Source organism: Protopterus annectens, chromosome 13.part0 (genome assembly GCF_019279795.1).
Source record: "Protopterus annectens isolate FY-2018-M chromosome 13.part0, PAN1.0, whole genome shotgun sequence".
NCBI classification, from domain to species: domain Eukaryota; kingdom Metazoa; phylum Chordata; order Ceratodontiformes; family Protopteridae; genus Protopterus; species Protopterus annectens.
In genome coordinates, this window is record NC_056747.1 from 565,613,287 (window position 1) to 565,636,825 (window position 23,539).

At 44.2% G+C, this 23,539-nt stretch overlaps 1 protein-coding gene across 1 annotated transcript in view; it reads left to right on the forward strand.

The window, feature by feature from the left end:
* Window positions 1–23,539, forward strand: part of NIPSNAP2 (nipsnap homolog 2) — a gene marked incomplete in the record, with an annotated part of 268,658 nt that overhangs the window by 230,320 nt on the left and 14,799 nt on the right. The window contains 2 exon segments of the mRNA XM_044054209.1: window positions 6–37; window positions 21,726–21,820. Of these exon segments, the coding sequence (XP_043910144.1) occupies window positions 6–37; window positions 21,726–21,820 (127 nt within the window).

Below are 23,539 nucleotides of genomic sequence, written 5' to 3' on the forward strand. Positions count from 1 at the left end.
TCCAGCCCGGGACAATGATTGAATGGGGTAATCACTGGTATGTATTTAATTTTAAGCTAGTTATCTTTTTTAGAATTTTTTAAGGCCCAGGAACTTTGTCATACTTCTCTCACATAGTGATGTAATTTGCTTTCAGTTTTGAAACCGATCTTTTGTTACCCAGATCCATATCAGTTTTTTTGTTGAAGCTGATATTTTTAATGCAGTGCCTGAAAAACAGGTTGGTTTGCGCAACAGAGGTCTGTTCACTGAGGCACTGTGCTGTCCAGTGCACTGTGACTAATTCTGGAAGACCCCCCCCCCCCCCAAAAAAAAAAAAAACTGCCACTACGTACAAATGAATGGGAGGTTCTCGCCTGTCATACTTCTCCATTATTATGATTCTTTTTGCAAAAATAACTTTGGCTGAAAATGAACAATTCCTATTGTAGCATGTTTGTATGTCACTGAAGCCTTTGAGGTTGCAAGGGGATTTTTCAGAACTGGAGAATTGACACCTGTATAGAGCTTTATGAACAAGCTTCAGTGCTTTTGTGTGCCATTGGTAATGCCTCTCTTTAATTCAAAAGACCGATTCTACTGGGCTTGTTGCTTGTTCTAAGCAGGGAAAATTAACTGGTGTGGTAGCATGCTTTTTACTGGCATTTGTGCTGAGAATTGATAAAGACTTGTATTATGAGCAGTCACTAGGGGAGGTGTTGCCATCTGTGTATTAGGGTTGTACTTTAGAAATGTTTGATCTTCATTATTTCCAAACAACAAGCAAAGATTCAGTGTCTTTTTTTTTGTGCATTGCATTACAGAGACTGAAGTTAACTATTCTGAGAACTGAAGATCTGAACATTGTTTAGCTTTGACTATATTACTTGAGCTTAAGACATCTTCAATGCAGTATGGTCATTATATTTTGTTTGACCAACATGCTTGTAAGTGGACATACTTTGCTATGCAAAACTTTCTAACCACGATTTGTCAATATTAATGTTAATAAAATAGCATGTGAAATCAAGAACTGATTTTAAGAATGAGAAAATAAACTCCCAATCTTAATTTAGAGGCTAGGCTGCCTCTGGTATCCAAATTGTAATTAAAATCTTATGCAGAAAACTGTATGTGCAGTTTTAATTTTAATTTTTTTTCGAACTACTGAAATGCTCTTCAAATTTGAAAGTAATCCTGTTTATAGCTACTAAATTTGTTAATTTATTTAATTTTCTATTAGAGTAATGTACTATAATTGGTGGCAGAAAGATGCACTTTTTGTCTTGTAGTCCTTTTGAAATACAGGCACTGCAGTATCCATCTTGGTAGCTAATGACTTTTACCATGATTCTATGGCATTTATATAAATATTGTTGCCATTTAGACAGCTTATGAATGAACCAGCCTCTGTAGCAGACCGAATCTTATTGATTCAAATAAAGTCTATGTATATAATTAGCCTCTTTCCGTCTAAAATTGTGGGTGGATTAAGACAAAACTGAAATCAGAATTGCTGTCATATTTGTTTGTACAAAAGTTTTTTGAGCTGGATATAAGGAGCTGCCAGAGTTATCAGTGATTGTTTTATAATTCCCAGTAAAAATTTTGGGTGATTGCTTACCTTGATGTGATTTTCAAGTACCTAATTTTACTTCATTGCATTGTTTTAAATTCTCAGTTAATGTTAACTTTTGATAATAATTTTCCAACAAACTGGTTTTAATTCTGCATGGAAAACAAAACAGCATAGTTGTCAGAGTTCTCTGTCGAGAGGCAAATACGTTTTGAATCAAGTAAACCAGTTCCATGTGACACTTCCTTTTCCTTGACTGATCTCCATGTGACTTCTTTTCTTTTAGCAGACTCTGCTGGAAGAGCAGTTTGGGTTGGATGGGAGTGAGTATCTGAAGGGGCTTTAAAATTGCCCGAAAAGGGAGTTGGTAAGAGTACCATGCAGATGGCACGGGGTCTTGCCTGCCAATAAGTTCAGCCATTCAGGATGGTTTTCTGGAAGCATGCCACCGATATGGTCTTGGCATTGCACTGTGCATAATCGCACACAACAGGGTGGGTATAGGCATATATAGAAGATTCCTCAATCTGACAATGTGTTAGAGTAGTCTTTTCTTGATTGCTGCCATAAAGTAAAGTTGTTGAAAGCCACTAATGGAATTTTGCTTTCTACTGCACTATTACGTGAACATGGAGTCAGATCCACAACCCCATATGTGGCAGCTGTAAAAGAAATATGTATTCAGCCTCGGCACTCACTGAGACTCAAAATTCCATTGGTGAATGGATGTAATTCCCTGAATTCTGGTATCATGATAGCCATGATTTCACCTCTTCCCCCTCCTGCAGGCTTACAGTGGAATGTGTCACAGGAACTAGGACTGCTGAGTAGATGGAATATCTTTGGTATTTTTTTCCTCGTCATGCTCCCTTGATGCAGCTTTGCTGTTAACTGTCCAGTTCTTCATTGCTTCATGTTCAGTTTGTATGACACTCTATAAGTGTTGTAAAATTTGTGCTGCCTTTTTTCATGTGTTGGCTCTGGTGTTGCTGCTTATGCCTGCAATTAGGAAACTTGTTTGGTCTCTAGCATCTGTGTCTGTGAAAGTGTTTGTTCACGAGGCCTTCTCTGATACCAGCACACAGATCCTTATGCCTGCTTCCTCAACGTATGGCTGCAAAATGTAAGTCTCTCTTCAGAGAGTTTGCCTGTCAGTGTTGGCAGTGTTCAGTGATGACCACTTGCATCATCCGTCTTGGAGAGCAGCACAATTCCTTTGCTTGCACCACCTGCAGAGTTTTTTTAAAGAGCCACATATCTATGCAGCCAGGTTGAGGTCTCCTGTCATTTAATGAAAAAGCCCTTGTGACCCCACTCTCAGGCAGAAGACCTGGGGCAATCTGCTACTAGTCCAGGTACTACAAGGCATTCCCATGACCATCCAGAAGTTGAAAATCATTGGCAAGTAGCCTACTGCATCACCCTGTTCATGGGGAGCCTTAATGTGTGAAAGTGCTTCTTACCCAGCAGACCCTGGAATTCAATGCAGGAGCTACAGTGACGGCCTTTCTTTGTAGTGACAGCCTGTTTGGGTACAGAGGAGGGCCTGAGCATAAGTCTAGCATCACTGTAGGTAATATCCCTGCTAGAAGCTTCTTGGCACTCACAGCCTCAGTTGAGGAGTGAATTTCCTTTGTCTTGGCCAACTGTATCTGTGCCATGGTTTGTGCCAACTGCTGTTAATATGGAAGGTACATGGTGGGATACTGGGCACCATATTTCCTGGCGCCATAGAATGAAAACATTCATTCATTTTTGTGAGCAGTTTTGTCCTGAACTTCTCCGTTATCAGTTCTTTCACTGTTATCTAGGGTGTCACTGGCCACTGTTTTTCATAGCCAGTGCCAAGATCCCTGCCACTGGCATTGATCATTCATTGCCATACATTAGGCCCGTTGAGCTGATACTATTTTGGCCATGGTATTTGGTGTTGATACCTGCTGTTCCTGCCACTGGACTTGATTGGTAAGACCTTGCTAACATCTCTTTTTGCCTGTTTATCCACTCATTGGCTGTAACCATGCTGGGTCCAGCTCACTCCATCGTAAGTTCGTTTGCCTGTGTTAAGACTGTATAGGAGGCCTAGTGCAGCAGTTGCAGTCTTCGTTGGTGTTGACACAGCAAAACCTGGGGGTGAGGTTGATATGCCCTACATTGTCATTAGAGGGCCTTCTCCCAAAAGACATGCTGTTCCATATCCAAATCCAAGCATATAGACTATCGTAAACAACTCCCCACAATGACTTGGATGATGGTTTTGTTTCTGCTGGGTAAATTACTCTTAAGTTTTTTAATTTTCTGATGCAAGAAAACTGAGGATGGCTGTCTGATTCCATCCCCTTAACACAGGAAGAGGCTGCGGGAAGGATGTTGCTATAATTCTTAAGCCTTGTGGATAAGCCTCTTTCTGGCGAAAATTCTTAAGGGCAACACCAAGGGGTGAGCCCATCTTTGGGAAAAAATTGAACAGTTCATCTAGGTGGCAAGAAATATTATGCTACAGTTGCCTTAATGCCCTAAAGAAGTATTCTCTCCCCTCCCAGAGACAGGCCAGTCTTTTTTGAAACAACCAATCTGGGCCCCCATTGTAAATGCAAGAGCTCTTGGATGGTCTTCCAAACCATAAATGCATGCCATTCATCTACCATATGTGGAAGGTAACGTGATTGTTATGTTGAGAGAGAGGAGATTATGACCGTGTCTTCCATGTTCTCCACACTGAAGAATGACAAGATCTATGTCATGTTTAACATGGTGGAAGGTTCCGCCAGATCTGTGGCTGCTGGCATAGTTCTGTGTCGTATGCCTGGCTTTGGCTAACAGACTACTTGGAAGATATAAAGGTGGCATTTATAAACTCCCCATTCACATTTCTTCTGTTTAAGGAAATCAACAGGCATCTAAAATATTGAGAAATGGGATAAGATGGGAAGATCTTCACAGCTGTGGGAGTAAAGTTTAACCCCTCCATAAAGAGCATTTTCCGGGAAGCAGAAATGCTAGCCTTGGATGTTTCCAGCATGGATTACAGCAGCTTCTCCAAGAGGATCAGGTCTGGACCAAGGACCAGTCTCCTTCAGTAATTTTAACAGTACCTTTAGAACAGAAGAAATTGTCACAAGCCAGGAGTGAACAAGCAATTTATGAATGGCCAGCAGCAACCCTGAAACCTTTCTTGGCTTCACCCCTTTTCAGACTGTCAGAGAAAGTTGTCTTTCCGCAAGACTCAATGTTGAGTAGAAATTAGTGGGGTATGTGACATTCACAGTTAACATAATCCTCTTCAAATTGGTCCCCCTAGCCCAAAATCTCTGCCAGGTGTCCCACCCTGCCATAAAGTTTAAAGAAGATCTCAGCAAACCACAAACCACAGGATATTATATGTGAAGTTGTTAAATCTCGCCGTTTATTCTCACTGGGTTCGGAGCCAAAACTTTTCTTAAAGGTGTTCTTCACATGAGACCTCCTGTCAAAATTCCTTATTCTCCCTGGAATTTGAACTTTATGCTATCTCAAATTATTCTCCCCCCTTTTGAACCAGCATCTTCCTGTGATCTCAAATATTTGTCCTGGAAAACTATTTTTCTAGTGGCCATTACTTTTGCCCACAGTGTGTCAGAACTCCAAGCATTATCTGTCAGACCACCTTACATGATTTTCCATGCTGATAGAGTACCTCTCAGAACAAACCACTCATTTTTACCTAAAGTCTGTTCTGAATCCAATATCAATCAGGTCATTGAGCTGCCAGTCTTTTTTCCCAACCACTCTAACAAATTGGAATACATGCTGCACAAACTTGATGTACATAGACAGCTCAGATTTTATCTGGACAGAACTAAGGATATTAGAAAATCAGATCAACTTTTTGTATCCTTTACAGAATCTAGAAAATGTAATCCAGTGACTAAAACAACTTTATCTAAATGGTTATCAGATTGTATATCCTTTGTTTATGCGAATGCTAAAATGCCTTTGACACACAAACCCAAGGCTCATTCTACCAGAGCCGTTTCTGCGTCTTCTGCCTTTCAAGCTAAATTGCCCCTTGACCATATTTGTGCTGCAGCCACGTGGTCTAAGCCTCATACCTTTATCACAAATTACAAAGTAGATAAGGCTTCCAGGGACAGGTCTTCCTTTGGTTCCACGGTACTGAAAAATGTACTTCCATGAGCCACCCAAGATTGAGGGTGCTAGGTACGCTACCCATCAGTGAGAATAAACTGCGAGATTTAACTTCACATAAAGAAGTTATGTACTTACCGTAACGTTCTATGTGAGTTGTTTATCTCGCCTTTATTCTCACATCCCTCCCTCCTTCCCCCTCCTGGCTGACAGACTTAGAGGCTAGTACTATCCTGGCTCCTCAATACTTCTTTTCCTTTGAAAAGTGTTCCCCTTTTAGAGTAGGGTAAGGGTATATGTATATGTGTGTATGTATATATGTAGGTATATATGTATGTATGTATGTATATATATATATATATATATAGATATAGATATAGATATAGATATATATAGAGATAGATATATATATATATATATATTTGTTTGTGTCTTTTGGCTTTTCCTGGTTAGGGGTCGCCACAGCACAGTGGAACTCTGGTCTGCTAATGATTGGTAGTAGATTTTTTATGTACCGGGTTACCTGCCCTGACACACAACCTTCAACGAAGGCACGCCCCATTCATGTATGCCTCCACACAGAAGACGTTGTAGCTGAGAAACGAACGGGACAACATCTTGCTATGAGGCGACAACACTACCGCAGCACCACCACCGCAGTATATATATATTTTCAGCAAACTAGATCTGAGGTAATTCCAGCAGTGCATTGTGGGATAAGGGGCTTGGTTTCGAGCTACTGGCAAACCTTGAGCTTTGCTATCGGCTGCGTCGGAGCCGAGGATCTGCTCCAAACCCATCAGTGAGAATAAAGGCGAGATAAACAACTTGCATGGAATGTTATGGTAAGTACATAACTTATTTTTAAGGTTCTTCTCGGTGCCAAAAACTCAGAACCTCTGACCCCATTCTGGATCTCTGTGGCCTTAAGAAATCATCTCCGTAAAGAGGCGCTGTATGATCTTGCAGGCATTTTTCCCATGCTTATCAAAAGATTTGATGTGCTATTTAGACCTGATGTCCCTGTTCATTCTAGATGGGCATCTTGGGATGATTCCAGTCCAGCAGCTCATCCTTCTGTAAGGAATCGCTCAACATCAAGAACTCTTGGACTGTCCTTGTGATTTCTCTAATTATGAATGTAGTTAATCTATGCTTCTATAAGGTTAAGGAAACTGTCAGTCTCCTAGAAACCATCAAAAAGGGAAACTTGCAAAGGCATGCGGAAGAGATGTCTTCACTGGACTGAGAGGTAGGGAAGGGTTTCGGGCATAGCAAGCTCCCGTTTAGAATGCATTTGAGTATTTTAAAGAGTTTTGACCATGGCAGTGGTTGGTTGTTTAAGGCTTTGTTGTCTTAAGCTGTCGTCAGAGCAGCAACGTTCCATGGCTGTCATGAGACAGAGCAAGGCCTTCCTGAAGGGCACAACTTAAGATCATGAAGGGCATTCCTTAAGATCACCATTCAGAGATCCATTACCTCTCTAGAACTTTTGCTTTATTGAAGAGAGGTTGACAAAGATTGTTCCCGAACTTGCCAATTTACAGATCTTAAGTTTCTGTCTTGGTAAACCTTGTTTTTGATTGCAGTTACATCAGCCAGGAGGACTGATTTTTCATAAAGATAGAGTTGCCACTTAGTATAAATCAGTCTTTCATTTCTAAAGTACTCACAGATATCAACCCATGTTTTTCCCTAATCACAGTTGAGTACATGCTTAATTTCATGAGTTTGCACAGGATAATGGGATTCTAAGTTAGCAGAACCAGAAATTTTAGGAAGTCTGATTTTGTTCCTCTTGCACCACAGATGGACAGGCAGATATTAAATAAACTTCATTGTGTCCCTGTTTGTATACAGTTTTGCTACTCATCAGTAGGAACAAGTACTCTAGTCTGTTCCAAAAACTCCATCTACAAAATAGAGACCACTTTGCCACCTTTCTTAGATGTGTGCAGTAGTAGGTGTCATTTGCACAGCTGCCTATAGACAAGTGCAGACACCTTTGGTAAATTACAAGCTAGATATCTATTCACAGGCATGTTCCTCCTTTGGGGCCACTGTTATCAAAGGTATGTTTTCCTAACTGGGACACACCACGAGAGCTGAAGACACAATTGTATAGTTTCACCTTATGATCATGCTGTGTTGTATGAAGTTGGATATCCTTGGAAGGATGGGAGATCAGTTACACTTTGCAAGAGTCCTTGGGCATTAAAGTAGTTCATGTCCCTTTTCCCTATCATAGGCATAACCTGGCCAGCCTTTATAGGCTATAGGAGCTTGGGTCTATATTATATAGTTGTACAAGCAGAATTTTGACCAACCTTTGACACATGTCGAAGCTGCATGTCATCGAATGGCCAAATCATCGATTTCTTTCCAAGGGAAAGAAATCGATAGGCCAACCACACACACCAGATAAAAACAAACCATATAAAGTGTGTGTGTGTGTGTGTGTGTGTGTGTGTGTGGGGGGAGGGGTTGCCTCCCATCCCCAACCCCCAATTTTGGGCTTTGTGCCCCCCCCACACCCCACCCTAACTAAATATATTAACTCCAAGATTGCACTACAGTTGGGAAAAGGGCAGATTTTAAAGAACGGCCAACCGATTTCTTTCCATTGGAAAGAAATTGATGATTTGGCCATTTGCTGAAATGCAGCTGACTCATGTGTCGATTTAAAGGTTAGTCGAAATGTTGCTTGTTCGATTATATAAGACCGTAGGATCTTAGATTTTCTGTATGAAAGTTTCTTGCCTCTTGTGTGAGGGTACTTTCACAGTGAGCAAACAAAACTACGTAGCTGGGGCATACAGCAGAATCATGGGAGCTTGACTACGAAAATCCATCAACATTTCAGGTGTCTGGTGTTCCTTGTATGTGCCATACACACCTCTACAAGTTACAGGATGATCCAGCTCTTGTAAATTTAGGTATTCCCAAATAATGCCCCCCCCCCCCCCATGTGATGTACTTTCTGTCATGCCCTACTGCTTAGCCAATTCTGTAATTACAAAAGTAAATGCAGAAATGAGGTTTATTTTTGCATTTACTTTTGTGGCAAGTAGTGTCTTGATCGTGGTCGTCAATTCTGTAATTAGCAAGTATAAATTTGGGTGTTGCTTTTTTCATGCCGAGTTCCTGTTTCTTTATCCTTTTTTTTCAAACTGCATTGCTTAATGTCAGTAATTTGATTCTAGTCTTTCTTGCTCATGCATATGGTGTAAAATGTTAACATTAAATGTTCATGATGTGTTTGAAACTAGTAACCGTCTTCTTTTTGCAAGCATCTATACTTTAAATATTTGTACTAACTGTACATCTGTTCAGTCTGTTTCTGTGCCTCTGTCTGATCTACATTTCCAAAATATTGAATTTTGTAGTGGCCTTTTCCCCAAGTCAACAGTGTATGAAGGCTGTTCATGCATTTGCTGATGTCCTTCTATTCCAATGTTGCAGTATTAATCGAATATGAGATGTTATGTAGTCCAATCTCACCCACATTCTTACCCTTGGGTTCGGAGCCGAACCTCTGCTCCGACTCTGCCATACTCTAGCTCAAAGTCTTCAATTGGCTCGTGGCGAAGAGGTATCCCATACTGCAACGCGCCCATCCCAGATCTCGTTTGCTGCTCGTTACGCTCAGATGTGGTCTCGCTCTTGGCTTTGGCAAAGTATAATTTTTTCTTCTAAATTTAAACAAATTGTTGACCAAAAAGGTATTTTCATAGCTACCTTGTGTGTATTGTTTCTGCTGGTTGTGTGGCCGGTTCTGTTGGCCTTGTGGTATCCCATTCACCCTCGTCTCCACAGGCTAGGCCAGTTTTTCAGTCAGAGGACCTTGTTCTCCCTACTGTCCAGTTGTAGTTTTTCCTATTTGTTGGTGGTTTGTTGTTTCTGTGGTGGTGTTAGTCTCTTGTTTTCTGGGCTAAGCCCGTTTAAATTAGAGGACCTAGTCCTTGTTGTTGTCCGTAGTCTAGTCCGTTTCAGTTAGAGGCTCTAGTTTCCCACACCCTTCTGTGTTTGGTTTTGGTGCAAGGGTGTTCCTGTGTTCCCCTGTGTGGTGTGTGGAGTTTCCTTGTCAGCATGTCTAAGGATCCCAAAGAACACAGGCCTTCAGCTTTAAAACGTGTGTAGAACGTAGTAACAAGATGTCCTTAACTAATGGGCACTCAGTGTGCGTGTACTGCTTGGGGGCTATTCATCTCCAGGAATCCTGCTTGTTCTGCCACGCTTTCAGTCCCCGTGTACTGCAAGAGAGGAAGAACAAGCTTATCTTAAAAGGACTACTGAAACCTTCCTTTTAAGAAGACTTGGAGAGGTCTTCTAGTTCCTGATCTCTCCTTCCAAACCAGACAAGAAATCTGAGAAAAAAATCTACAAAAAAGCACTCTCCGTCTCTGTCCGTTTCCTAGGAGCCACCAGAAAAAATCACTAAAACTACTGTTATTTCTTTGGCTCCATTGGCTTCGGTGCCAACAGAAGGCAGTACACTGACTATGTCGACATCGGCTCCCAGCATCTTGGAGCTGGTGACAGATATTCTAGTTCGGAGCTGGTCTCTAGTTCCTCGACCGGTTTCTCCGTCTCCATAGGTCTCTCTATGTGGGGAGATCAAGATCTCCGACCTTATCCTCTAGGTCCCTCTCTGATGATGATGTCGATAGAGTGGTGCAGAAACTGCTCCAGTCATCGGTGCTGGCTAAATTGTTTTTGGTTTTGGCCCAGTCGGCCCCGGAGCCCATCCTCCCCTCCTCTTTGGCTGTTCCTCCGAGCCTTTTTAGGCTTTCGGAACCAGAGCTGTCAGTTCCATCGGATGCTGTGAGGTCGGTTCCAGTAGCCCTCTCTGGTCTCTCTGCTCCAACCCCATCGGCGCCGTCCACGGGGTCCAGGATTCTTGGTTCACCGATCGGACCTGAGAGGGATGTCTCTGATCGATCATCTTTGGCTCCTAGCCTTCCTCTCGGAGCCGGCTTGGGTCCGACATCGGCTTTGGACCTCATCTCTTCAGCTCTGAGGGCTACTACCATATGTTCCATGGTCAGTCGACTGTCTGAGCGGGGGGTTCAGCTTTCGAGGTCATGACGAGCGGGCTGGCCAGGTCGTCGGCTGCATCTTATGGCACCGACACTCTGCCCCCTCCAGCACTGGTATCAGTCTGTGATCACCCTCTCTCCATGGACAGCGGAGACCCAAGGCCTCAGGATACCTCCATGAGTCGTCCCCAACTTTCTTTCTGGGGGGCTCCTCAGGCAAAAACTCCGAGGAGACCTCAGAGAGTGTGCAAGAGAAAGCATGTTGACTCCCAAGATGAGTCTCTCACGTCTGACACCGACCTCGAGGAGTCAGAAGGGTCTCCCAAGCCATCTTCTGAAGATATCTCTTTCTCAGATATCCTGGAAATCTTGAGGCAGAGAGGCGACTGGGCCTCCAAATCCCCTTCTGAGGAGGAGTCTGTGTTCCTGAAGGCCTTCGGGTCTCAACCCTCCGTCTCTTGGGTTTCTCCCTCATTCGAGCTACTGGGTCGCGTTTGTCGGAAGGTGTGGGAAACTCCAGACTCTGTGAAACCGGTCCCTAGGAGACGCAACAAGTTTTTGTCCACTTTTCCAAACAAGGATTATCTTACGAAAGGCGTTCCGGTAGATGCCATGGTGGTGGCAGCAGCCACCAAGAAGGAACTTGCTGAAACTTCATCTACCATCCATCCCCTTAACGAGGAGTCTAGGGCCATGGACAGATATGGGAAGTGTGTGTTTTTCTCAGCGGCCTTTATACTGCAGTCTCTGAACTATTTGTCGCATTTTACCCGGCTCCAGAGAGATCTAAAATTGTTGGCAGATTCTCTACAGGGTAACGTTTCTGATGCTGTGCTTCAAAAGGTCAGTGCTCAGATGTCGACCCTAAATTCCATTACAAACTCCTCCATGAGGCTGATCTCGTATGCAGCCGACAGAGCGAGCAGGGCTGTGGGTTCCAGAATCTCTCTTGGGAGACACTCCCGGATGTGCCTGTGCAACTTCGCCATGGCTTTCAAGTCTACTTTGACCAACGCCCCCTTTGATGGTTCATCCTTTATTTGGAACCAAGGTGAAGGATGCACTCACTAGGTGCGAGCAGGAAGGAAAGACCCTGTCTACCGTGGGAGTCCATTTTTCCATGCCTTTTAGACCTTACCTCAAGGACCAGAAGGGTGGAAAAATGTGGTTCAGAAAGTCGCAGAGGTTTTTTCACGACGCACAGAGTTATTCCCCCTCCAGAGGCAGGGGAGGTAGTGGAAATTCAGGTAGACGCCGCCCTAGAGGCAGAGGAGACAAGTGTAACCAGGGGGACCGCAATTCCTTTTGTGGTTCTCCCTACCAGCGCTCCTGAGGGGAGGCCTGACTGTGTGTCTCTGGAGCCAGTTGGGGGGTCGCATTTCTTTATACCCAGAAGCCTGGCGAGACATCACCCAAGATGAGTGGATATTAGAGATAATTTCCAGAGGTTTTCATATTGCCCTTCTTTCTTATCCCCCTCCAAAAAAAAAAGAATACCAGATGTTCCACCCAGTCACAGGGATTCCACAACTTTAGAAGTACAAAAGTTGCTGTCAAAGGGAGCCATCCAGCCGGTCTCCACAGACCAAGTAGGACTATGGACTTGCTCCAGATTTTTTTTGGTGCCGAAAAGAACAGGGGACCTGAGACCCATCTTGGATCTCGGCCGTTGGAACCTTCATGTAGAGAAGTCCAAGTTTTGCATGGTCACGTTATAGTCAATTCTCCCGTTATTAGGGAAAGATATGTGGATATGCTCCATCGACCTCAAGGATGCTTACTACCATATCAAGATAGACAGGGCATCCAGAAGTCACTTATGCTTCCGGCTGGGAGCCAGTTATTTTCAGTTTCGCGCCCTGCCCTTTGGTCTCACCACAGCCCCCAGGGTGTTCACCAAATGCATGGCAGTGGTAACGGCTCACTTGAGACGTCAGAGATTCCAAGCGTTTCCATACCTGGACGACTGGCTCCTGTCTGCCACCACCAGGCATCTACTGCTACAGACCAGGGATGCCACTATTGCGCTGTGCAAAAGTCAGGGAATTACTCTGAACTGGGAAAAGTCTGTCTTGTTGCGTTCGCAACGTGTTACCTTTATTGGCGCTGAATTAGACAAGGTGTTCATGAGGGCCTTCCTACCAGAAGAGAGAATTCGGGTTTTACAGCAGCAGGTCTACGCTTTGCTACCATTGAAGAAGGTCAAGGCAAAAGTGGTCCTCAAGTTATTGGGGACCATGGCTGCCACAATTATGCTAGCTCCTCTTGCGAGACTCCACATGAGGCTTCTTCAGTGGTTGCTGTTTGCCCAGTGGTCTGTACAGCATTTCCCGCTCTCTATTCTTATTTGGATTACAAACAAGTGCAAGCAGGATCTGCGCTGGTGGTTTCAGACCAGCAATCTCAACGCGGGCATGCCTTTCGTTCGTTCTTCTCCAGTTGCCACAGTGACCACTGATGCCTCCCAGATCGGGTGGGGGGGCATTATCTCGGCAGGACTGTCGAAGGCACATGGCAAGAGCATGAGACCCATTTGCATATCAATGTCTTGGAGATGAGAGTGGTGCTATTAGCATTGCAAGCACTTCAGGGCTTTCTTCCTCATGGGACATTTGCAATCCACTCAGACAACATGTCAGTGGTATGGTATCTGAACAAACTGGGAGGAATCAGGTCGTATCCCCTTTGCAGAGAGGCACTTCGACTGTGGCAGTGGGCAGTGTCTTCCTGACGCTTTCTAGTGGCAACAAACATACCAGGGAAGTATGTGATTGCCGACAGGCTGAGCAGAGCTTTTCTGATGCCTCACGAGTGGTCCCTGAATGAACAAGTGGCGGAGCAGATTTTCCGCAGATGGGGTCAGCCTTGCTGCGACCTATTTGCCACCCCTTCAATGCCAAATGCAGCAGCTACTTCACCCTTATCCCCCTGAAGGGGGAGGCACCCAGGGACACTCTAGTTCACGATTGGCCCTCCGGTCTTCTCTATGCTTTCCTGCCATTCCCCCTGATAATGAAGGTTATTCAGAAAGCACAATCCTTGGGAAGCAAGATGATACTGATTGCACCACACTGGCCTCGGTAGATTTGGTTCCCTTTTCTCCAACCTTATCTAATGGATAATCCGTGGATTCTGGACCCAGAGCCAGATATGCTGACTCGTATGTCAGGGCAGTTCCATCCCTCCATTCAGACCCTCAAGTTGACAGCTTGGCTGCTCCAGTTCCGTCCCTAGTCAGGCTTCATGGTTTTTCCCTGGAGGTGGTTCATAATACTGTCTTCTTCCCACAAGCCTTCTTCTACGAAGATTTATTCCAGTAAGTGGAGGAGAGTCTCCATTTGGGCTCATGAAAGGTAGATTGATCCCTGTACAGCTCCCATTCCATCAGTTTTAGAATTTCTTTCTCAACTGTTCAGCCGGGAATCAGCTGTGGCAACTATCAAAGTGCAGTTGGCAGCCAGTTTTAGTTTTCATGTTGCTAATGAACCCAATCTAATGGCGCACAGGCTTTGTAGGGCTTTTCTGAAAGGGACTATGCTACTTCAACCTCCAGTCTTTGATCCTGTAGTGCCATGAGACCTCAATTTTGTGTTACAGCGGCTTACCTCGCCTCCCATTGAGCCCACAGCTACTTGTGACATTAAATTTTTGTCTTAGAAGACTATCTTTTTGATAGCCATTACTTCGGCTAGGCGGGTCTCTGAGCTCCAAGCTTTATCAGTTCAGCCCCATTACTTGGTATTTCACAAGGAGAGGTTTCTCTAAGACCTAATCCTTACTTTATGCCAAAGGTTGCTTCGGTTGTCAACCTCAGCCAGTCCATTGAGCTGCCTGTGTTTTTTCCTGTATTCTCTAACAGGGCAGAATTTGTTTCATCAACTAGATGTTCACAGACAATTGCATTTCTATTTACATAGAACTAAAGATATTAGTTAATCAGATCAACTCTTTGTCTCGTTCTCAGACAATAGACTTGGGTCTCCAGTTTCTAAAGTAACTCTGTCCAGATGGATTTCTGGTTGCATTTCCTTCATTTATACTTCAAATGGCAAGGAATTGCCCTTTAAAGTGAAGGCTCATTCTACAAGATCAGTGTCTACCTGTACTGCTTTTCAGGCTAGGATGTCTATGGAAGATATCTGTGCTGCAGCTATATGGGCATTGCCTCACACCTTTATTAGTCACTACAAATTGGATCTGATATCTAGAAGCAGATCTTCCTTTGGTTCCACAGTGCTCAGGAGTATTTTTCAACGAGCCACCCAAGGTTTAGGTGCTAGGGACACAAGGGTAAGAATGTAGGTGAGATTGGACTACATAACATCAAGAAGTTATGTACTCACCATAATGTTCAATGTATGTAGTACATCTCGCCTCACATTCTTACTAACCCACCCCCCTACCCCCTCCTGGAGGACCTAGAAGTTTAGTCTCTGGTTTCGGTATCCTTTTTTGTTGGGTTAGTTCTTCCTTTCAGCGTGTTTGTGTGTGCGTATGTGAGCTTGCAGCAAACAAGATCTGGGATGGGCACATTGCAGTATGGGATACCTCTTAGCCACAAGCCAATTGAAGACTTCGAGCTAGAGTATGGCCGAGTCGGAGCCGAGGTTCGGCACCGAACCCAAGGGTAAGAATGTGAGGTGAGATGGACTACATACATCGAACGTTATGGTGAGCACACAACTTTTACTTCTGTTGTTACCCGAATGTCTTGCCGGTATATGAAAGATTTCAGTCTCTGTATGGTGCGTAGGATGTCTGACGTGGCTTGAACATGGGTCACAAAAGTGGCATCTGCACGCACCAGTCCTCAGAACTTCTCAGTCGAACATCAATTGTTCGGCCATTTCGGCCATCTAATTTAGAAGAAATCAGGCAAGTGCCCCATTGGGGAACCTTTTCAGTCATTTATTTTAACCTAATGGTTGTTCATGTTATCCAGAAAAGGCAAGTGTAAGTACGGCCATCGGATACCTCACAAGGACACCCACGATCAGTGTCTATTTTGTTTAGGTAGATTGTACAACTACAAGGCCTGCACCATCTGCCAGGCAATTTTGCCCAAAACTTTCTGCAGCCATCTGCGCTCACGCAACCTATACCTAGAAAACAAACGTCTCAAACGGCCTTTGGTATGGAGGGCTCTGCTGACATACCTGCCGAATCACCAAAAAAGAAGACCAAAAGACTGTCAGACCTACGACTACCACTGTGCCTCTTTTGTCTGACCCTCAGCCTGTGGCTGACTGCCTAGTTGAAGACTCCTGCTCTGCCACTTCAGATACAGTGGGTACCTTCACGGACGCCGCACAATCTTGCATGGAGGGCATGTCCACAGAGGCTTTTCTGATGCCGGGGGGGGGGGGGCAGCATTCTTGACAGGATTGTCGGATCCCTCTGTTACCTTACAGTTGCCAGATTCCAGGCCTTTCTCCATTCAGGCACCCGCAAGGTCTCTGAAAAGAAATGAAAAAAGAAAGCATGCGTCTCCTGTTCCTGAAAGTACCCCGGACTGGCAGGCTTTCAGCCAAAGTCTGTTTAATGCATTTATGGCCTTATGGCCTACCATGCCAGGGACATCCACTATCCCTCCTTCCATCCTGAGCCCTAGGCCTCAGACATCAGATCCCTCTCAGAGGGAAGAGGAGGAATTCTCTGATTCTTCTTCTGAAGAATCCCTGTCATATACTTCCCAGCTGCCTTCCCCCCTGGGATATGGCTCCCCAGAGGAAGAATCCATTGACCCTGACTCGCCAGCAGAGGATTTGACCTTTGGGGAAACGGTTTCTAAAATGAAGGAACATTTCAAGTGAGAATCTTCTGAAATGTCAGAGGTCCAAAAAAGGTATTATGATCTCATTCAGATGGATTCCCCAACCACTACTGCTGTTCACCCATTCTGCCTGCCTTCCTAGATGCCTTCTTTTCAGCATCCCAGAACCTGGACTCTCAGCCCCCTGCTCGATGCAGATCTGACAGGTTTTATAAAGTTCCTGAGAGTCCAAAGTTTCTAATTGGGTATCCTGCTGCAAATCCTGCCATTATTTCCATTTCCACTGATCATGCTTCAAAACTATTGCCTTCCATCACCATTCTCCCTGCTGACAAGGACAGCAAAACTATGCAGTGTCTGGGTAAGAAAATATACGCTGCTGCTGCTACTGTGGCTGTCAGAGCTACTAATTACCTGGCACACATGGCTAAATATGCCTGGTCTCTCTTGGAGAAAATCTCCAAGTAATTGTCAGACTCCCCAGATTCTGCCAAAGCTTCACTGTGTTCCCTAGTTGCTCTCACTTCTCAGGTTACCAGGCACTCTATAAAGTGCAGTTATGATACTTCTGAGGCCTCAGCCAGATCATCGGCATCTGCTTTGAGAAGGTACTCCTGGCTACACCTTCAGCCTCTACCAGATGAATTTAGAGGCAAGCTGGTTGATGCCCCTTTGGACAACACAGCCCTGTTTAGAACAAAAGTGGCAGACTTATTTAAGTCATTACAGTAAAAGGGGAAAGAGATGCAGGATTTAAAACACCTGCTGGTTTCTGCTATTCCAAAATTCCAGAGGAATTGCCCAGGAGAAACACAATTTACTAGAAAACACACTCATCCTGTTACTTCCACAAGGCCTAGGAAAACTTTCAGGAAGCAATCCACTCATACCAGAAGCCCCACCTCTTCTAGCCAGAGGCCGCCCTTTAAAGACAGGGCAGGTAGTGTCCGGCTACCTGCCAAACTTGAAACCCCCTCCTTCTCCTAATATCCCTCTCCCAGAACCCCTCTCACTGTCTCCGTGTGGACACTTATCCCCTCAGACAAGTGGGTCCTCTCTATAATAGAGAATATGTATTTTATGACCTGGCTCATGCCTCCAAAGAGAAGGAGTATCCCACAGCTCCCCCTATTGCAGCCAGTGTTAGACAACCTGATGGCTCAGGGCATCATTCAAACAAGTCCCACTGTCTGAAAAAGGAAGAGGCATTTACTCCAGGTTTTTCCTGGTTACAAAAAAAGATGGTCCCAACCTTCAGGATGTTGACCTTACCAACTCTTTCAGCTCCTCCTCCCCCAAGGGTTCATGGCCACTTTGGATATCAAGGATGCCTACTTTTCCATCCGTATAAGGCCCAATTTCGGGAAATACCTGAGGTTATCTGCGAGTTCCTCTCACTTTCAATTATCTGCCTTTCCCTTTAGGCTTTCCTCTGCACCCAGAGTCTTCACCAAATGTCTGGCTCCAGTTTTTGTTTTCTGCAGGACAAAAGGAATCAAAATATTCCCTTAACTGGACAACTTGCCAATTCAGGCAGACTGCAGACAGGCCTTCCGGCAACACTTACAAGCTGCCCTTACTTTCCTATAGTCCTTGAGATTTCAAATCAACTTCCCAAAATCCCATTTAGAACCTACTCCAGATATTGTTGTCTTGGGGGTGCAGGATTTGGACAGACATTATGAAAGCCCCCCCCTCCCCAAAAGGTGGAAAGCTTGACACACCACCTACTTCTGGTCCTCAAGACCACAGAATTAACCACAAGGCAGTAACTGAGGCTCCTGGGCTACATGGCAGCCGCTATCCCCCATGCTATCATTTGCAAGTTTCCATATGAGGAAATTGCAATGTTACCTCAGGTCAGTTTGGACCCAACACTCCCACCCCATTGAGTACAGGGTACTCTCCTGCCGTGCCTCAGACAAGAAGTCCGCTGGTGGTTGAAGCAGGTGAACCTCAGCCCAGGTCTTCACCTTTAACCAGCTCATCCCAAACAGATCATGCACACAGATGCCTCAGACTTTGGCTGGGGAGTAACTCTGGGGCACCTGAGTGCAAGGGGTGTGACCAGCACCACACAGGAAAGAACACCTCAATATCCGAGAGATGAGGGCAATATTATTGGTCCTGCAAGCCTTCCAAACCAACCTACAACAAGGACCACTAAAAATCTTTACAGACAATACCACAGTGCTGTGGTATCTCAACAAGTGGGGGGACCAAACCTTATTTGCCTTGCAGACTGGCTCTCCTGGTGTGGGAACTGGCCATATCCCAGGGAGTAACCTTACAGGCAGTTTATATTCCATCACAACAGAATTCTCAGGCAGACTCCCTCAGCAGATCCATGACAAACCATCATGAATGGGATGCTTCACAGGAATGTCTTCCTGGACCTGGTCCACCGGTGGGGTACACCTCAGATGGACCTGTTTCCCTCCTCCAACAGGCAACTTCCGTCTTTCTGCACCAGTCTTCCACATCATCAAGCTATGGCAATAGATGCCTTCTCGATCTCCTAGAGTGGAATGTTTCTCTGTGCATTTCCACCTTCCCACTTGTTCAGAAGGTCCTGCTGAAGATCCCATAGGACAGACCAAAAATCTTGCTGATGACTCCCTATTGGCCAAGACAGCATTAGTTCCCCCTCCTCTTACAGCTATCCAAGGGCAATCACCACGAGTTACCCCCAAGAGTGGGCTTTCTCACACAGAACAAGGGATCCCAAATACACCCACAGTTGTGGTCTCTGCACCTCACCCTGAGGACGATAGGATTCTGATCCCTTTCAGACACTTTTACAATGAGGGCGTGCTCGCTGTCCTGTAGGAGGCCAGGAAACCAAATACAAGGAAAATTTACCTATCGAAGTGGAAGAGATTTTCAGTATGGTGTCTCAAAAGGCAGTTAGATCCACTGAAAAGCGAGACCCTTCTAGTACCGTCTTACCCATGTGAACTGTTCCAGACAGGGGTGGCCTTCTTATCCATTAAACCCACTTATCTGCCATTTCAGCATGCCTGCCTCTAGATCCCCCCCCAGCTTCCAGGCTGTCAGCTAAGTTATTCCTTAAAGGGGTCCTTCACCTTAAACCGCCAAGGAAACCCTCTCCTCTCCCCATGGGAACTCAGCAGTCTTTTAGAGAAGCTCATACTCCCTCCATTCAAGCAAGCAGATAAAGCTTCCCTAAAACACTGCACATGGAAGATTGTCCTCCTCGTGGCCTTGACCTCAGCTAGGAGAGTGTCAGAGTTGCAAGCCCTCATGGCTATTCCACCCTTCTTAGTATTCCACACTGACAGGGTTACTCTTGGAACTAACCTCTCCTTGCTCAAAGTGGTGAATGACCTTTCCCTAAATCAAGCCATTCACCTACCAACCTTCTTTCCTAATCCACAGGGAGACAATGAGAGAGTACTCCATTCCCTGGACGTGCACAGACAACACGGATATCTGCACAAAACCAAGTCCATGAGACAACCTGAGCAACTGTTTATCTCCTTCCACCCCAGGGCACTAGGGAAGGGAGTAAGTAAACAAACCATCTCAACATGGGTTTCCAAAGCTATCACCTTTTGCTACAAACACCATAGGAAATCTCTGCAAGGTACTGTCAAAGCACACTCCACCAAGCCAGTGGCCTTCTCAGGGGCCTTCTTCAGGGGTTTGCATACCTCCACCATACTTGAAGTAGCCACTTGGTCTTCAGTGGACACCTTCACCAAACACTATGTTAGACCACATTTCTGGGGCCAGAGCTGGGTTTGCTAGGGCTATCGTCCATGGATTCTTGGATAACTCTACTAGGCCACCTCCCCCTTCACATTGAGCTTTGGCACTCACCTATGTGTGATGAATACTGCAACATGCGAATAGAAGGACATGGAAAAGGTGTGTAAAATCTTACCATAACCATAGATGTCCTTCTCTTCCATGTTGCAGTATTCCTTCCCCTCCTGCTATGCAGCATTTCCCTTTCTGCATGGCACAGGGCTGGCATTACCCTTGCTGGGTCTGGTTCTGACTGGGGCTTACAGTTCTAAGGGCTGGTGCGTGCAGGCATCACTTTTATGGCCCACATTCTGTTAGCCACATCAGACATCCCACACCATATAGTGACCTGAAATCTTTTTTGAATACGGGCTGGACGTTTGGATAGCAAGAGGAGTAAACTCATATGTGATGAGTACTGCAGCATGGAGGAGAAGGACATCTATAGTTATGGTAAGATTTTACACAACTTTTATTTCTTTGGTCATCGTATGATGTAAAGCTTAGTGGTAACTAGAAAATGTGTATTTTTGGTTAATCCTAGTAAAATGAAGCGGACGTAATGGCACTTCTGAGTTTTGGTCAGATTGCTCATACCTCTGGTCTGTTTTGAGAACAAAAGTCTTACAACTTCTGAAAAGGACTGATTTGATAAGGAGTCCATATCCCTTCTACCCAATGCTGTCTGCATAGATGCCAATCTGTGAGAGCTGTATGTTCCCAATTTGTGACAGCCTGACCTAAGGATCAGTCTGTGCAATAAAAGCAATAGTCTTCATTGCCCTCCTCTTAACCTAGCTATCCCACTCACAAGTCCGCCACCCCTTGCTCTCCCAGCCCTCCCTTTGTCAACCAGTAAGTAACATTTGGAGTTATATTTTCTTAGTTTCAAAACATGTTTTTAATTCATCACTATCCTTTCAAACAGAGGGGGAAATGAATAGTGATGGTACATTGTATTTTTTCTGAATATTTGATTAGATGACTCTTATTTTATTTTTTTAAATAGTATTTTGACATAATTTTAGCATGGTATATCTGTGCCCCTTATTCTAAATAAATTGCCACTGTGGATTTTACTCTAGAAAGTTGTTTGTAAATACTGTGTGAAATCATCTGCCAAGTAAAAATTCATTGACTGACACTCTGCTGCTTTTATTTGCATTTTGGTCATATTCCTCATTTGTCAGCCGAACTACATGTACCATTACTTTGTAGAATATATGGGTCTGTGTGGGAATTCTTTCAGGAAATGCATATCCTTGGGTCGAAGTAATTCAAGAAATTTTCTTTTGTTTTAAAATTTTGCAGAAATATTTTCTCAAAATCGATATCCAATCATGGTTTTCTGTTTTTAGCCCTCGACAGTGTCCAAAAATGTAAATTAACTCAGTCAACTGCCTGTTTTTTTTTTTTTTTTTCTGTCAGCATATTAATGTCCTGTCCCATCATTTCTTAGGGCTCGTGCAATTGCTTTTCGACAGGAGAACAGCGAAGCAGTTGGGGGCTTCTTTTCACAAATTGGAGAACTGTACATGGTGCATCATCTTTGGGGTACATTCATGTTTTTGCATTAATTTCATACAAATGTCTGTGGAAACTGCATACACACCTCAATGTTCACAATTTTTTTTTCTGCTCTGTATACTCCTGGACAGTTGGTTTTTATTTAGAGACTAAATGTGTGAAAGAGAAATGGTTTAATTCAAGAACAGTATAGCTAGTAATTTGAAATCTACAGATAGAGAATTCACCATCTGTTGAGTGTTAAAAACCATACAGCTTAACTCTTTACACACTGCATGTGTTGTTCCCCTGATCGTTGTTGATCTGAGATCTGTCTTGTATGCATTTGCCTAATTTGACTTGCCACTGTTGTGCAGTCTGAACTGTAAATTGCAATGTGAACAGTTTCCTGCTGAACAGTCCTGTTTACAAAAATACGTTCAAAACCAATTTCTTATAATTGCTGTTGACTAGTTAATACCATTTTTGCAGGGCCATAATGTTTAAAAAATAATGGTGCCTGGGATGTTTGGGATAGAGTTCTAGGCCATCTTCAAGCCAGTACCCCTTAGAAGGTATTTTTTGTATCGAGATTCCAGAGTGAAGCCCTTTTCTCCTAGATGAGTGTTATGTAGTTACTCGCACATTTTGCACCCACTCTGTGGTGCTTTCACTGCCAGGCTTCCTAGTGCCATTATCCTAAGAGTGCTTCATGGTACCCGATTGCACTGGCTTGGGTGCACTGTTCAGTGATGCTGAACGGGAATTGCTGTAACATGTTCAGAAAGTACATTTGTTTCCCCAGTTACACTATCTTGGCAGACAAGAATTTACATTTTACATTATGCATTCAAAATCCTGCATCTCTTTGTATCATAATGAGTTTACTGACCATGTTAAACCCTACAGTACCCTCACACCTGAGGAATGCACTTTAGTAAAACAGTTTTTAAATGATTTTTACAATTACAACAAGGCACTTCAGGTTATGGGTGGTTGCCCATCTCTGTACTTCAGTCAATCTGCTGTGTCTTGTAACACCATCACATGAAGCTTGAGCAAGTCCTTTTCTTGTTTTGCATCTTAGGTGTTTGGACAGTTCTGTTGCATCTGAAACTGGTGCCATTCCTCGTGTGTAGTAACTACTGAAATGATGTCTATCACGCACCAAGTATTGCTAGCTGTTTAGTGCTGCTCGACATGCAAGTTGGTGGTTTGCTGACTTTGGAAATGATAAAAAAGCTTTTATCTTCGGTACATTAAATCTTGCTGGCCACTGCAGTCATACAGAAATGCTGATGGAAGAAGACTGCTAGTCTTGAGTCAGGGCAAACATTTCCATTAGGCCTTGTACAGCTGCCTATTCACTACACTTTGCTTTCCCAAGCTTCTTGGAAATCCTTCAACTTACTCTATCAGTATCTCTGTTACTGTATTCTTGGTATATCATTCTTTGTGACTAGTTTGTGGGTGTGGGCAGGGATAGGTGGGGGTGTCTAGGGGTGTGTGTGTGGAAGAGTAACCACCTTTCTCCTTCATGTTGTCCCCCTAGAACAGTATAGTGTGAAACACCACTTCCTCTAATTATTGTGGTATTCACTTGAGGTTTAGAACCATCAGTTTAGGCAGGTGGCTGCAAATTACTTTTCATCCCAGAAATGGCATGTCACACTTCTAGAAAGAACTTGACTGTAGCCTGTTTAGGATCCAAGGCATTTACAATGTTTTGCAGTGCAGAATGTGGATAGTTGGAAATAGTGAGAAGGT